This window comes from Myotis brandtii, unplaced genomic scaffold (genome assembly GCF_000412655.1).
Source record: "Myotis brandtii unplaced genomic scaffold, ASM41265v1 scaffold137, whole genome shotgun sequence".
Taxonomy (NCBI): domain Eukaryota; kingdom Metazoa; phylum Chordata; class Mammalia; order Chiroptera; family Vespertilionidae; genus Myotis; species Myotis brandtii.
Genome location: NW_005354874.1, coordinates 2261290 through 2278511, shown reverse-complemented (window position 1 = coordinate 2278511; position 17222 = coordinate 2261290). Strand labels below are relative to the sequence as shown.

General features: G+C 35.7%; 2 protein-coding genes across 8 annotated transcripts in view; one reads left to right on the top strand and one right to left on the bottom strand.

Annotated features, from left to right (window-relative positions):
- The window catches only part of MACROD2 (MACRO domain containing 2), a 1947520-nt gene that overhangs the window by 1652155 nt on the left and 278143 nt on the right, over nucleotides 1-17222 (bottom strand). The window lies entirely within an intron of this gene.
- On the top strand, nucleotides 2316-16204 carry FLRT3 (fibronectin leucine rich transmembrane protein 3). Of its 5 annotated transcripts, none has more exons than XM_005860576.2 (3): nucleotides 2316-2578; nucleotides 11047-11247; nucleotides 12813-16204. In XM_005860576.2, the coding sequence occupies exon 3, from the start codon at nucleotides 12856-12858 to the stop codon at nucleotides 14803-14805; it is 1950 nt and encodes a 649-aa protein (XP_005860638.1). In that variant the 5' UTR covers nucleotides 2316-2578; nucleotides 11047-11247; nucleotides 12813-12855; the 3' UTR covers nucleotides 14806-16204. The 5 variants fall into 5 exon arrangements, with proteins under 5 accessions (XP_005860638.1, XP_014390523.1, XP_005860637.1 ...); XM_014535037.1 differs by having other exon boundaries at nucleotides 2347-2578; nucleotides 11047-11803; XM_014535038.1 differs by lacking the exon at nucleotides 2316-2578 and adding an exon at nucleotides 4776-4853 and having other exon boundaries at nucleotides 11047-11803.

Below are 17222 nucleotides of genomic sequence, written 5' to 3'. Positions count from 1 at the left end.
AACAAAACAAAATGCAAAACAACAAATACCTTTTCAACCCCCAATGTCTACTAGAACTCAACTGAGTTTTCAGCCCTGGGAACATGAGGTCATGAAATGCATGAGGACAACAGAAAAGAAATTCAACAAGAAAAATCTCCTAGTTGGTCACCTCCTCCTCCATTTCCTGACTTCAAAAAAGGGAAATTTTGAAGAGTGTGAAGCAAGCTGTCCTGGGCCTTCTCCTTCCTCCCTTTGTGCACACTTCTACCACTTCTGACTGCTCTTTTTCCAGACACTCAGATACCCTCATCTTAATAATGACAGCTACCATTTTCTGGGTACTTGCTATGAGTCAAGCCCTGACCTAATAAACTCATAAAGACTTAGTAATTTATCTGCAGCCATGTGGCAAAGCCAAGATGAAACCGGATATGTAGACTCTGAAGCCTTTGCTCTTGAACATGAGGCTACTCTGGCTCCTCGTTTCTGAGTTGAATGCTCCTTGCTATAAGAATTAGTCCCTGCCCTCCTATCACAGCCTACAGAGCTTCATGCTAAAATTGCCTTCCTTCTTACCCCTCCCACCAGGACAACCATCCCCTTAGTGTAGCTAATCTCCCTTCGGTAACAAAGGAGGAAAGCAACCTGAAGTAATTTAGGGTAACTCTTCATCTTTCCAGAGGCAGTACATAGTGTTTCAGAAGGGGTACATAATATTATAAGTTTTCTCCAACTGGCAGAATTTCAAACAGCAATGAGTTTTAAAAAAAAATGGAGGCAGTGAAAGTGTGTATATTTTTGGATTGGGTTGGGAGGGGGCTGTCTTGAGTTTGCCTCTAATGTCAGTACTGCTAGTACAGATTACAGTGTTCACAATATATTACCTTCTTCTACATTTTCATTGACATCTTTTAAAAAACAACAACAATACATAATTGGTGTTCAGTAAATTCCTGCTGCCTTTATTTGCCATGTGATAAGAGCAAAGATCAAAGCAGATAATAAGAACTCAGATAACAAATGGTAGCCTAGGGACTGGAAACTTCAGCATTAACTCCCAGGCCAGTACCTTAGTTACGATGCCTATAACCAAAATTGTCCAATTCTCTTTCTCTTCTGTTCAAAATCTGCCTGAATGCAGACAAAACTGCTTAAATATGGATATAAGCCCACAGGAATTTGGCCAGGCAAAAAGTCCTTTTTAAATATAACCAACTCCCATCTGAAAATAGCTTCTAGAAATTATTTTTTTCATAAAATAATTTAATCCATGTATTTGTTATATCCACCCTTTATTGAGAGATTGTTATTCCCACGTCTCTTTCCTCCAAAATTTCAGCAGCTGCATCTCAGTGTAACTTGTCCTGCCTAACAATTTCTAGGAAATTGACTTTTCACAGACTTTAGAATTCTAAAACTCCTGGGTTTAATTGGTGTGTCCTCAGAGGCCCGCAAAAAGTACAATCATAGAACAATAGGGGTCAATAACACCTCTTATCAAGGGTTCGCCTTCTATTTTGGTATCATCCATTCTCAGAGAGGAACTCAGAAGGTTAAACGGTTATTTAAAAAGCTTATAGAGAAAGTAAATGAAGCTAATGAAGAGACCATAATCAAATACTCCTGGAAAAGACAATTAGCTGTCTTCCTTCAGAAAAAAAAAAAAATTCCTAGAAACAAACAAACAAAAAATGCAAAAAAGGATGTTGTGAACCTCTAAGGATAAAACAAATAATATTAGTTTAAGAAAGTTGCCTTCCAGGTAAACATAAAAGCAAAATTCTTCCCAGCAACATTTAAAAGTAAAACATGTATGGGCCCAAAGCAATTACTGATTAAATAGCAGAAAGCAGGCTATGAAAATCATAATTGAAAATATGATCTCCTTCCCTTAAATAAACCAGTTATTTATTTGAATCTTCTTTCTATTTATTTGTATAATAAATATTCACAGTTGGGATTACTAGCCTTCATAATTATAACATTATTATAACTCGTTAATAATGAAAATAAAATGATGTAATATTCAATCTAATACAGATGCTTAAAAGTAGCACTTTTTCTATTGTAATATTGTAAATATGCTTCTAAGATGCTTGCATTTTTTTTAGAAGCTTGCTACCACTACCTTGTTGTAGTACAACTTTAGAAAATGTTGAGATTCCAAAAAGGGCTGCCTCCAAACCAAATGCCATCCTCGCCTTGGCAGGCCGAGGGGCTCATTTTGGCTTCTCTCACTCCCTCTAGCGTTTGCAAAGCCCATCTGCCTGATTATCCAGTTACCTCACTGAGCGAGAGCTCGATTTAAGTCCTGCCCACCTATGACATCACCCCTTCTTCAACCACTGCGAGGTGAAGCTTTAACTTCAGACTTGGAGGTGGGCTGTGAGCAGTAAACTGGCATGCTCTCCCTCGCTCACTCCTCAGTGTAGGAGTGCTCCGAAGCAGGACAGCTCAGACTGCATCTGCCGTGGGCTTTGTGTGGACTGGACGCGGAGCCCGGGAGAGGGGGAGGGTTATCACTCCAGTTCCCAGTCAGTGGAATTATACAGCTATAGCGGCAGTATATATGGAATTGCTTTTCTTCGTCTTCCTGGTAAGTGTTTCCCATATTTTTACTTATGTTTGTCCCAGAAAGTTTGCTTGGTTTTTACTCTGTATAAAGAAATGACTTGGTACCACGAGGCATCCAAATCCAAATGTTTACTCTGTCACCAGATCCAGCAATATATGTGCATGCCAGCCAGCAAGGAAAAATTTGACTAGATAGCCAAATGCAAGAAGTTACTTAAAACCTCCTTTCATTAAAAAAATAAATAAAAAGGTAATAATAAACAGCTATGTTCTGGCTCTTGTAGTTGCTATTTAAAGAGTCTTACGGAGAACATTAAATTGGAAAGTTAAATGTTAAATATCAAAGAATACAAGGCAGATTTTTTTTTTTCACAGAGGAAAGCGAAAGGTCTTGCTAACTTGGTGTGTACTATATGTGTGGCATGATCACCAATTGCTGTTTTTACAACTGTGAAAGAAAATCAATAATCCCTCAGCCCATGAGTACGCAGTACATGAAAAGCATACATCTTGCTCACAGCGAGCTGAGCTACTCCTGGCGACTTCTTTGCCTCTGTAAGGATTAACAGCTACACCTAGATTTTAAAGCTGGCACTGCTATCCTGCCAGAGCCACTTCGGGCATTTCAGGCTTGCAAATCTCAACTAGTTAATTCAACTCGGAGGAGAGGGAGACTCTCTTCCAAATCATATCTCCTCTCCTGCACAAAGCCAAAATCCATCGCTTGGGCAAATGCAGTATGTGACTAGCATGATAATTGGCAAAGTCTACTCAGAAAAACTAACAAAGCTGAGCCTGGAAGCTATGCCTGATGTATGCAACGAGTTTGGGGTGGTGGGGGGAAAATGAGTAGAGCCCTCATCAAATGGGGTACGTAGACTATCCATTCATTTGCAACTTATAATAGGAAAAGCTTATTATATTGAAAGAAATACTTTGATACAACAAAGCTCTCAAAAAGTAGTTAAATGTATCTTCTTTAAAAAAAATTTTTTCAGTGAATTGGGTCTGAAACAAAATGGTTGCACTGAGGTAAAGAGTGCAACAGGCCTGTATTTTCTCAATATTGGGGAGTGGGGGTATTCTTAATTATTTATTTATTTAGCAGTAAAAGGAAAATGAATCATTGATCTTTGCCAACTGTAGAACCAAATTCTCACATGGCTTTAAAAATTAGCTATTTCAAATTTTCTTAATAAACCTATGTACTCTAAAATGCACATATGTTATTTCATTAGCAGGAAACAACATGAATAAAATCACTAGAAAAGTGAGTCAGTGGTAGCAATGCCTTTCTTTTATTGCTAATTGTATAAGAATATCCTGGCCAACATAAACATAAAGAATGAATTTGTTTGTTTTCAGATATGATCATAATGCTGTCCCAAAGTGACAGATGACTGATACTTGTCTCTCTTGAAATGAGTAAAGAAATTAATCCTTTAAAAGTAAAATAAAATATTATCACTACTACCAATATTAATATACCATGGTTTTAATCTATAAGAAGATTAAATGAGAAATATGCCATTTAGTTTGCAAATATATGTGTTTGTACACCACAATATATACACACATACATTTATTAGCTTGAGATAGAAAAACAAGGTTACAAAAAATGTGATTGCACGTATTTAAGTAAAAAAGTCACACCATAAATTTTTAAATACGGAGCTTCCAAAACATTTCAAGCTGAAGGATCAGCAAAGATATTATTAAATGAATAAACATAATGAATTCATAAATACTGTGTTCCTGTATAATACTAACCATCGTGTATTAATTGGGCTTTTCATTTCTCTGCTCCTCTACCCCCCCCCACACACACACCTTTTAAATCAATTATGGTTAGGTTCAAAATGCCCAATTAAATAAATACTTCCTAAACTCTAACATTTGTGAAATACATAATTGGGCAGCAAATAAAGTTTTTACAGAAAGAAGAAAAACTGTAAGAAATTTTGTCATAACTGAATGTGGCAGCAAAATAGAAGGTATGTTTCTTTTGCTTTCAAGTGTTAATTAAGGAGCCACCAATTCTATCAAAACTTTTTCAGAGCTAAATGAGGCGGTGTGAAATAAATTTGGTTGAAATCTTGTGGCTGTCAGACTTTGTTAGCAACCTATTAATTATCTTTACCCCAGTTTCTTCTCTAGACTATATTGCCCAATCAAATAGAAACTCCAATTATGTTCAGCATCTCCCGCCTAGGGATACAAGACCCTAATGAAAGCTCAGTGTCTCCAGATGAAAAATACAATTATCAGCTTGAAACATGCAAGAGCACTGCAGAGAGGTTTGTCTGTGCTTTTCTTGGCCACACAACCTAAGGCTGCCTCCTCTTTCTGGATGATTTTCAATAATTTTAAACCCTACAAAAATCAGTAGCAGAGAACTTGCCTTGTATTAATAACATGTAAATATTTCTTCTTTCTGCTTTTTATTTTTAATATGCCAATGTTCTTAGCAATATTAAATGTTGTCATTTTTTAAAAATTTGGTTTAAAACTGCCATTTCGGTTAATCCTAACTTTCCTCCCCTTTTTAAAGGTGGGTGGGCTACTAAACAAAGAATGTGACTAATGGCAAGATCCAGAGCTAACTTCAAAATTCTGCATAAAGCCCCCCAAATATTCTTTTATTCAACCAGTTTATTTTAATAGCATTATAAATAATTGTTGAAAGTCAAAGGAAGACCATCATAAATGAAGTCAATGAGGGAAATAAAATGCAGTAAATTTCTCAAAGGCTGTAATTTCTTCCCTCCTTTTTTCCCCCTCATTCTCCTTTCCCTCTCAAACCCCCCACCCCCCACCTTTTGCCCCAGAGGCCTTCACTGTTCTTCTCAACGGGAGGCTTTGTTGTAATTAAACCAGAGAAAAACGGCCGGCAGCAGCCCACATCTGACTTGCGGTTTCTGAAAGCAGTGTTCTGGTAGCGTGTACCACCCCCCAGCGGGCAAAAACTCTATAGTAAATCTCTCAGCAATATTAATTCTCAAAACTGCAATTTCCTCTTTAGAACATAAAAAGGGCTGATTCTCAACTCCTTCTAACGTTCTACCATTTCAAAAACTTCTGAGTCAACAAACCAACTTCCAAAAGAGAGATGGTTTGTAAATGCCTTCTGGGGAATAAAACAAAAAACCAAAAAAAACCCCTTCTTTCTCTTAAGAACCAAAATAGAAATACACATTTCAGAAAGCATTTTTCAGTTTCAGAAAGCAGATCAACATCACTAAACTTGGTAGAACATCATAGTAAAACACAGTTTTGCAAACCATGTTTATATCGCACCCAAGAGCGAGTTTCAGGACTTTGATTTGTCTATTGACAAGAACACCAGAGAAAACAGATCTTAAAGAAAAATGAATGAAATATAAGTTAAGCAGAAGCTAAAGTTGCATTTGTTTTGCATATGCATAATCTCCTTCCTAGCCCCAAATCAGGTGTCAGGAGTGTACAAAAAGCTTGCTCCAGGTATTAGTGTGCTTAAATGAGATGAGGGAGAAATTGCTCGCACACTGACTGACAATGACAGCTTTTGTTCTTTATTCTTTCACTTTCCATGTGCACAAGTTACCGTGGCAACTTTGAAAAGAAAACCCACAGACCATATTTGGTTAAACACCATTTTTAAAGTGTACCACTGGACTGTGGATTGATCAGTTTATGCATTGCTGTTTTGTTTTTTTCCCTGTTACTTTTGGTTTAAATCAGTAACACGCTACTCTGACATGAGAAAACAAGGTGTTTTATGATCTTGGATGTTCTCACCAGCCAGCACAGTGTTTGGCACACAGTAGAGCCAAATAGTTGTTGTATTAGTGTATGGAAATTTGAATATTAAAAAATTTAAGCACATCAACCAAATTGTACTCACAACACTGAAAACAGTTTCAAGTTTGCAATGGGAAAATATTTGCTTAACAAAAGCAAGCATAGTTTTAATTGTAGCTGCTCAAAGTCAATGCAAACTTAGAGCACGTCCTCTGCCCCAGCTCTCTACTGCTCACCTTTACCACTCTCTAAATTAATATCTTATTCAATCTTACAAGTCTTGGTTCTCTAACTTATTGAGTCTGGCTTTAATATCATAAAAGGGAGCAGCATTCACTATGATGAAAGATAACATCCCAGCTTGCCTTTTGGTTTTAAGGGTGCAACATTTAACTTCACAAGCCAAATAAATGAGGCAGAATTAGATATCATTTATCACAAACCTGTTGGGGGAAAGAATCAGTAACATAAAGGGAGGAAGTAAAAATCCTTTGATTAGGAACGTTTATCCCTATACTGCACAAGTAAAACAGAAATTTCTTCAGGCTAGAAAACAGTCTGGATAAAACCAAGTATGAAAAGGCACACTTGCTTCTCTGGCTCTCAGCAAACCCTTCAGACTTCATGACCCTCATGAGGAGAGTTAGAAGTCCTTCTGCTTGCCTGGCATTCAACAAAAGAATTGGAACTTTCCTGAAATCTGATGATCGTGGAAAATTTAACTACCAGACAGGCTGCTTAGAAAGCATTTTGCTGTCACTATCAACTAACCTGATGTTCTCCAGTTTGTCAGTTTAACCATATATGTAGTGTATTTGAAATACCATGTCCTTACAAAGACTTAGCATTCGCAGGTTGATAATTTTGTTGTGCCTTTGCTAGCAGCAATGTAAGCCTTCATAAGTAAACTGCTTTCCTAATACTCTACATTACGATTGTGTGAAATCCAATTTACCTAGAAATATTCACAGACTTAGATAAATTTGATTAAGCATGTGGTTTTTCCTCAATCTCAAGGTTTTACTCAAAATAATAATGCATTTAACTTGGATTAAGAGTTCTATGTGCCATTCTACTTTTAGATTTAATATTTTAAAAAATTATCAGCATTAAGAAATCATTATGTGCAGCAAATAATTAAAATAAACTAAAACTATCTCAAAACTATACTTGGTTTAAGATTTTTTTAAATGAGCAATGATGTCAAATAAAAATCAATTTAAATCAAAGGTGGCAAATAAAGGATTTAGGGAGTTAGCAATATCAGTATATAATATAACCTTAATCTAAGTGATCAAAACAAGAAAATACCTTCTCATCTCAAACATTCCCACCTTCAAAATATTGCAGAGGAAAGGAAAAGGAATCACATTAACATATAGATTGCCCCAATTTCTTGATTTTATTTAAATACCAGTTTTCTATTCAGATTCAACTTCTTAAATTAATTTTCATAAAATATCTAAAAATGATAACATGCTTATCTATTTACATACTTTCTTAGGTGCATCATGGAAATAAATTGGAGTTTTTTCAGACTTGATGATTACATTATAAATGCAATTTAGAAAAAAACTCCACAATTTTTATTTATAAAAATAAACTGAATAAAAAAAAGGTCCCTATTAAAAATTTGATTTACCAGTGAAGTGATTATATTTTTCTTCTTTTTGATACAGCTTTAAATAAAACATACTAAATTACTAATTCCATTAAAAAATAATTTTAAAACATTTCTTTAAGTAGCCAGGTCTCCATTTATATTTTTCCCCAAGTTACCCCATTAACAATATTTTTCTAAAAGATCTTTTTTGTTGTTGTTCAGAAGTAATGGCCTCTTTCAAGCCTACGCAGACATAAAGGCTCTGAAGTCCATGTTGTGGAAACCTGGACCAGTGTCCATGCCATGGGGGTCATTTTTCCTTTCATCATTCACATTCACATACATGTCTCCATGGGTGTGACTATGTAGAGCCAGGGCAGAAAGAAGGAAGTCTAAGCTTGGGGACAGGATGGCTTGTTTTGGTTGGAGAGATCTTTACAGCCTTTGATGTGCAAAAACTGGTTAGCACTACAGTTTCAAATATAAAAGGGAAGGAGAAGATGTAAAAAAAAAATCAAACATGAATTGAACTGTTTTGAGCTCAAGTAAAGGGAGTAGGGATTGGGGAGGGAATCTTCATGTCTGAAAGAGTATCCTTCTCTCCAGAGAAGCCTGTTTGATGTTTCTGCCTTTTGTTTTAATGCAGTTTAGGGGAGAAGAGAATGGCATTTTCTGAGAATTTAATGAGATTTAAGGCTTTCCATTAATCCCACATTATTACCACTGTTGTATTAATGGCAACGTAAGTTTACATATCAAACGGAGCAGAGGGAGCAGCTTCACAATTGTAAAACAGGGAAAATAAACACATTAATCTTCCTTCTGTTCACACCATTTAGAATTTTTTTTCCTTTTTCTATATTAAAAATGTGTAAGTCAATCAATCAATATGTATATTTTTTTCTTAGAGCTTGATTTGGTGAAATATTTATAGTTAGATATAAGCTTTATCTCTGATTATCATTAATTATCACCTTAGACATACTCTTGGCTGACCTGACTCGAGGAACAATCAACAGTTTAAAAATCTCCATTCATCAGCGTCATCTTCTCAACTTTGGAGTATGTACTCAAGTATGAGAAATGCCTGATTATTGGTAACATTTTAAGCAGGTTCTCACTTAAGATTTTTATATTGTTTTTTAATTAGTTTCTAATTCAATTTAACAAAAGTAATTGTTTCTCTAAGCTTAAATTAACCAAATTATTTTATACTTTGAATAATTTTCAAGCTTATAAAACATTTACAGCAGATACTCTTTAAAGTAACTTTTTAATTATAATTTCAACATTTTGGTTTTCCATTTTCACATACTGAAAAAGCAACAGTTTTCAAGAAAAAAAAATGCACTGTAGCAATTCAACAGCAATAATGAGCAAAGCCCTGAAGGTATCACAGTAAACCTTCACATTAAATAGTAAATCATTTAAACATTCCTCTGTGGGCACATTGCAATACCCACTTGAGACTACTTTATCCAACTGCTAACTGCTATTTTTGTTTCATGTTGCCTAAATAATAAATTAAATTTATCTGTAATTGTTTAAAGTTTTCTTTTGTTAATGCAGTTTATGATAGCATTGGTATCTGGTAACAAATTAAAATAAACTACATTTTCCAAAAGAACCAGAAACACAAAATTTTGCCTTGTTTAACATTCACTTTCATTCGTGTTTGAATTCTGGAACAGATGCTATCCTTGTTGGATGCTAGGTAATTACAGGGGAAGAAGCAAATTGCTTCTGCTTTTTTTCTCTTAATTTCAGGGTCAAATATTTCCATGATACTCAGATGTTCCCTACATATACAGAAAGCCATTGAGCAGGTAACCCTGGATTACAGATAATGATCCTACCCACCTCCCCCATTCACAAAACAAACAAACAAAACAAACACTTCATGTATATTATATAATGGACAAAGCAGTCATCATTAAAATCAGTGATCTCTTTGGTCAAGTCTTTTTTTTTTTAATATATTTTATTGATTTTTTACAGAGAGGAAGGGAGAGAGGTAGAGAGTTAGAAACATTGATGAGAGAGAAACATTGATCAGCTGCCTCCTGCACATCTCCTATTGGGGATGTGCCTGCAACCAAGGTACATGCCCTTGACCGGAATCGAACCGGGGACCCTTCAGTCCGCAGGCCGATGCTCTATCCACTGAGCCAAACCGGTTAGGGCTCTTTGGTCAAGTCTTAAGTCTTGTTTCAGAAATGAAAAATACAATACACTTGTTGGAATTTTGCCTGTCCATATTGGAACCTAGAGAGAAATGCCTTGTCAGGTTTGATATGCTTTCCTAATGGTCATTCCAAGGATGCTGATTGAAATACTGTCCTTTCTACTCCAAATACAGAGTTTTCAAATTCCATTTGCTAAAATAAAATAAAATTCTATTCTCCTGAAAAACAAATTATGACTTTTGGCCAAGAAAACCTGATAACTAGAGTTTTAAGATCATCAACTCAAAAACCCCTCCAAGGAGGAGGGTGATGGAGTGCACATTCTGCACTTGGGAAAACTGAGGCCCACAGGAAAATTTAAGCAAGGTGTTGAGCAAATCAAAAGAAAAGTGTCTAAAGTAAACTTTTTTTTCCAACTCTTTAGATTGTAGATTGTATAATTTTGTAAAACCATGTCCAAAAATGTCTAAAAAGTCACCATGGTATTTCTGTAAAAAAATCTTTGTTCTGTATTTGCTCACCTCTTTGACATATAATTGTTTTCTTCTTTTTATACACTTTATATCATTTTATATCTAAGATTTAAAAGTGAACTCTTAAAGATTGGCTTGACCTGAATTCCAAAGCCATGGAAGGGGCTTACTGCCTCTTAAATGAAACTTGGCTCTGCGTTTAATTCAAAGTGACATTAATGAACAGTTAACAGAAATTATCTGGTGACAATCTCAACTTCATCTCTTACTTTATTAATATAATAAAACAGGAAGTAAAAAACAAAGAGCTCATCTTATCCCTTTTCACTAACTACTGTGATAAAAGATGTTTTGCTTAAAGAAAGAATTAAAGTTAAATTTCTAGGAAATCTCTCTAGCATGTTAAAGTTCATTATTGGAAGTTCATTAAACCATTTTACTTTCACAGGAGATGCTCAGACCCAGTATGCTTTAAGGAAGAGAAATATAAAGGAAATCTATTATGCTTCCTTTTTTTCCATGAAGAATATTTGAATTAAGTTTTCTTTACCTCTTAAAAAAGAATACCTGTTCTTGCATAACGTGACTACACCAGATATTCTAAGAAAGCAGCAAGAAGCAAAAGCTGGAAATAGCTATTTCACAGCAGGTAATCATACCTCAGGATGTAGCTACTGTACAAAGTTTATACTTGGATGACCCTGGATGGGAATAAAGGTGGGGGGTAACTGCCTGAAAAACCTATTACTATCCAGGCCTTAGCATCATGAATGGCTTTCTTCATGAGGATCTGAAGTTACTATCTCTGAGCACATTGCACAGAAGAGCCAATAAGAATTTCAAAGAAAGCAATTTCCACTAAGGGAATTAAGCTACACAAAAGAAACCTTCACACAGAAACTCTATCAGAAAGAAAAAAAATACATAGGAAGCCATGTGTTCTACATAGTAACAGGAAGCTGAATTGTGTCTGGCCCCCACTTTAATGAGCTTGCCCACCATGCTGAACCACAGCTGGAATGTTCATTGACAACAGCGAGCCTGATCTGGAGGTGTGTGCGTCATAGGATTACTTGAATAAACAGTGAAGAGCATTTCCAAGGACTAAACAAGAGTTTATAAGTCCCATCCCCTCACCAGGAAAATAATATATGTGCATTGGATTTTCACTCACGCAAAATTTACTCACATCGTTGTTCAATAAGGTAGGAAGTATTTTATTTTCATGCCTAAAATTATAAAGGCTAATTAATACCTAAAAGTGCAGAAGAAATTATATTACACAATAGATCAGTCTAAATCTATAATTTTCCAGCCATGGAGAAAGTTGAATCATAATCTAGATTAGAACTTGAAGAAAGATAAATGCATTGTGAAAGCATATTGTGAGATATAATATAATGAAAAATGTGCACAAAGCCATTAAACCATGTAGTACAAAACATATAACAAAATGGGAACAAAAGCGAGACCTAGTGTAACATGAAATGGAATTTCATTAGTTGGATGTATTAGCTACGTAATTCATTCTTTCCCTAAAGTAGATGAAGATTTCTTCTGCTTTTCTTGTTAGAAATACCCATCTAACAATGTTTAATAAAATAATAAAAGAAAAAGAAATAACATAAGTAATGAAAGAAAACAATTAGCTATACTGGGATTCAAGATCTCAAAAGGTGTGTACCTATTCCTAAATAGTAAAATAACTGATTTTTTTTACTACACATTTCTATTCCTGTACAGTCAACTTCATAAAAAGTAGACAAAAAATTTGTTTTTTTATAAACAGTAAAATTATTATCTTTAAATGAAACAAATTATATTCTTATTGTGTCAATTTATTCTGAATATTAAGAAAAAATTAAATATTTGATCAGCCTGGTCAGTGACTGGCTACAGAATTGATATCAAATGAAAATGCTTTCAAATATTCAGCAAAACTTTAATTACATTTAACATTTCAAACCAAATGGGTTTGGGACATGATACTTCTTAATTTAATACCAGAAACATTTAAGTTAGAGAGATTATATGATTGTGTCCATTGTTTGTTAGGTAGCAAAAAACCCTAAGCATGCAAAAAACTAAAATATTAGAAGTGATTATAGATGTTTTAATTTCCACATCTATTTTGAATATAATCTGAAGTACGCTGATCTGATTGCTTTCTGTCTTTTTTTGTTTTCTTTTTTTGTTTAACTCACTGCATTGTAGGGCTCTGAAGCTACCTGGTATAAAGACCTCAACACTGCTGACCATGATCAGCCCAGCCTGGAGCATCTTCCTCATCGGGACTAACATTGGGCTGATCCTTCAGGTGGCACCTCTTTCAGTTATGGCTAAATCCTGCCCATCTATGTGCCGCTGTGATGCAGGTTTCATTTACTGTAATGATCGCTTTCTGACATCCATTCCAATAGGAATACCAGAGGATGCTACAACTCTCTACCTTCAGAACAACCAAATAAAAAATGCTGGGATTCCTTCAGATTTGAAAAACTTGCTGAAAGTAGAAAGAATATACCTATACCACAACAGTTTGGATGAGTTTCCTACCAACCTACCAAAGTACGTAAAAGAATTACATTTGCAAGAAAATAACATAAGGACCATCACTTATGATTCACTTTCAAAAATTCCCTATCTGGAAGAATTGCATTTAGATGATAACTCCGTCTCTGCTGTTAGCATCGAAGAGGGGGCATTCCGAGACAGCAACTATCTCCGACTGCTTTTCCTATCCCGGAATCACCTTAGCACAATCCCCTGGGGTTTGCCCAGGACTATAGAAGAACTACGCTTGGATGATAACCGAATATCCACCATCTCATCACCATCGCTTCAAGGTCTCACCAGCCTAAAACGCCTGGTTTTGGATGGAAACCTGTTGAACAACCATGGTTTAGGTGATAAAGTTTTCTTCAACCTAGTCAACTTAACAGAACTGTCACTGGTGCGGAATTCCCTGACGGCTGCACCAGTAAACCTTCCAGGTACAAACCTGAGGAGGCTTTATCTTCAAGATAACCACATCAACCGGGTGCCCCCAAATGCTTTTTCTTATCTAAGGCAGCTGTATCGACTTGATATGTCCAATAATAACCTAAGTAATTTACCTCAGGGTATCTTTGATGATTTGGACAACATAACCCAACTGATTCTTCGCAACAACCCCTGGTATTGTGGATGCAAGATGAAATGGGTACGTGACTGGTTACAGTCACTACCTGTGAAGGTCAATGTGCGTGGGCTCATGTGTCAAGCCCCAGAAAAAGTTCGGGGGATGGCTATCAAGGACCTCAACGCAGAACTGTTTGATTGTAAAGACCGTGCAGTTGTGAGCACCATTCAGATAACCACTGCAATACCCAACACAGTGTATCCTGCTCAAGGACAGTGGCCAGCTCCAGTGACCAAACAACCAGACATTAAGAGCCCCAAGCTCACTAAGGATCAACGAACCACAGGGAGTCCAACAAGAAAGACCATTGTAATTACTGTGAAATCTGTCACCGCTGACACAATTCATATCTCTTGGAAACTTGTCCTACCTATGACGGCTTTAAGACTCAGCTGGCTCAAACTGGGCCATAGCCCAGCATTTGGATCTATAACAGAAACAATTGTAACAGGGGAACGCAGTGAATACCTGGTCACAGCCCTGGAGCCTGACTCCCCCTATCGAGTCTGCCTGGTTCCCATGGAAACCAGTAACCTCTACCTATTTGATGAAACTCCTGTTTGTATTGAGACTGAAACTGCACCCCTTCGAATGTACAACCCTACAACCACCCTTAACCGAGAGCAAGAGAAAGAACCTTACAAAAACCCCAGCTGGCCACTGGCTGCCATTATTGGTGGGGCTGTGGCTCTGGTGACCATTGCCCTTCTTGCTTTAGTGTGCTGGTATGTTCATAGGAACGGATCGCTCTTCTCAAGGAACTGTGCGTACAGCAAAGGGAGGCGAAGAAAGGATGACTATGCGGAAGCTGGCACGAAGAAGGACAACTCCATCCTGGAAATCAGGGAGACTTCTTTTCAAATGTTACCAATAAGCAATGAACCGATCTCAAAGGAGGAATTTGTAATACACACCATATTTCCTCCCAACGGAATGAATCTGTACAAAAACAATCACAGTGAAAGCAGTAGTAACCGAAGCTACAGAGACAGTGGTATCCCAGACTCAGACCACTCACACTCCTGATGCTGGAGGACTCACAGCAGACTGTGTCTCGGGTTTTTTAAACCTAAGGGAGGTGATGGTAGGAACCCTGTTCTACTGCAAAACACTGGAAAAAGAGACTGAAAAAAGCAATGTACTGTACATTTGCCATATAATTTATATTTAAGAACTTTTTATTAAAAGTTTCAAATTTCAGGTGACTGCTGCGATTGATGTAGTGGAGATGCCTGAACACAATTCTATATTTTAGTATTTTTTAGTAATTTGTACTGTATTTTCCTTGCAAATATTGAAGTTATAAACCATTTACTTTGTGTTCTACTGAGTAAGATGACTTGTTGACTGTGAAAGTGAATTTTCTTGCTGTGTTGAACAATCAGGACTGCATTCACATGAGATCCTTGTAGTATAAGCACAGGCCATTTTTCACTTTGGTATTAATAAAATGTAAAAAATAATACCTGGCTGAATGAGAAAAATTAAATTTCAAAAAATATTTATAAATTAATGTTCCAGTTATTAAATTTGTATTATCCCAGTGGTTTTCAATAAATCAAAATATGTGAAGTAATGGGCAATATCAAACTTGCTGCATATCTCCATTTTCAGTCTAAGAAAACTAGATATCCTTAAGAAAGCAAGTATACCTTCTGAACTGAATACATCAACTGGCTTAAAAGGAGTGTGAGGTCTGTTGTTAACAACACTTGGAGAATAAAGGACTTCACAAAAACAATAAAGTAAGCATGTTTCCAAGTTAGGGGAAAAACTTGTACTTAGAACAACATAAGAACTTAAACTTGAATAGCATAGTGAACACAGATATCAGAATTACATTTTGGTTTTGCCTATACCATCCTCATTTTTGAAAAGTGAACCCTAAAGATATAATTGTTAGTGTTTATAATGTTTTTATCACAAAGGATGTCAGACAAACCTTATACATATTAAAAAGGTAGCATAACAATAAGAAATTCCCCTCAACAATGCAGAGAAAGTAGTATTTTAAATAAGTGAGCATTTAAAAGAAAAATAAATACTAGAAATCAAACTTAGATTCTGTTTATGTGAAATGTTTTGACACTGTACATAAATGTTCAATTTACTTTCACAACAACCAAGATTACTGCCCATTACTATCACTGTTTTCCAGATATTACATAATGAACTTGTAACATTTCTTTCTAGCTTCCTACTGAATTGTGAGCTATTGTTTAAAAACCACATCATTTTCTGTTGCCATGATTTTTTTTCCCAACAAAAAACCAAAGTGCATTGTACGCCCTTTGGCCAGTCTTGTATGTGCCTTGATCCAACGCTACATGTATTCAGCTTCTAAAATTCGACAAATTTTTCATACTTCCTTAAATATGAAAAATTATGGTCTTATTGCTGAATAAAACAAAAAAAAAGTACAAAATAATTGTGCTTGCTTTTTCGGGATTATGTTACTATCACTAAAGTAGCAAATTGCCCAGCACATTAGTCTAAGCATCCCCATGTATTTTTCTAGGCATAAAAATAAAACGTTGGCTACAAATAAAAAAAATAGCAGTATTTTGAGCTTGTGTATCATTTTACTTTAAAGAGTTCAGTGTTTCATGCATAAATTAATTTCCTAACAGCCTTTTGAAATACTCTTATTTTACTTATTAATTCCATTGATGGAAAACTTCAGGAGAGGTTTTGTGACCTTTCTGGTTTGTACCCTGCTGCCATTATCCTGCCAGACACTTTTTAAGGTGATCTCTGAAAAACTAATATTTTTTTAAATAGCTTTTGGTACTGTGGTTTGTCATCAGAGGATTTGAAATCTCAGATGTACCACTTACCAGGTATGTACTTAAATACAAACCATTTATTCTTCTTAGCTCAGTTTCCTTATCTATAAAGTGGGGTTATTAATAGCACCCACCTCACAGGGTTGCTATAAGGATTAAATGAGGTGATATGCATGGAAACTGTATAAATGTTCAACAAATTGAAGTTACTACTATTTGGTCAAGAAAAGTTAGCCAGGTGGTCCCAGGTTTTTGCTAGATATTGCTCCTTCTTACTATGCTAATGAATCTCTCCGCTGCCTAAGTAACCTCATTCATTATTCATTTGCCATCTTCAAATGTTTTCCAATATTTTATCTTTTGATTCCTGTTATGGAGGTTAGCTGTTTTCTAGGAATAACTTTGCAAAAATAAATGTGATTAACTTTAAATATAGGAAACATGTTCTGAAGGAAATTTGACTTTGCTTTCAGAGGTTTTGAGTAGTTCAGCTGCAGTCCTGACTGAAGTCAGGGAAAGAGCTAGATGGTTCCATAAAGTCCCCATAAACCTATGAGTATAAAAATCAAAAAGCCAAGAGATTATATTGACTATTTTCCAGTTAGTATACCTTCCATGACCACAGGAAATTTTGTCTTCCTGTGCATTTAATAATTT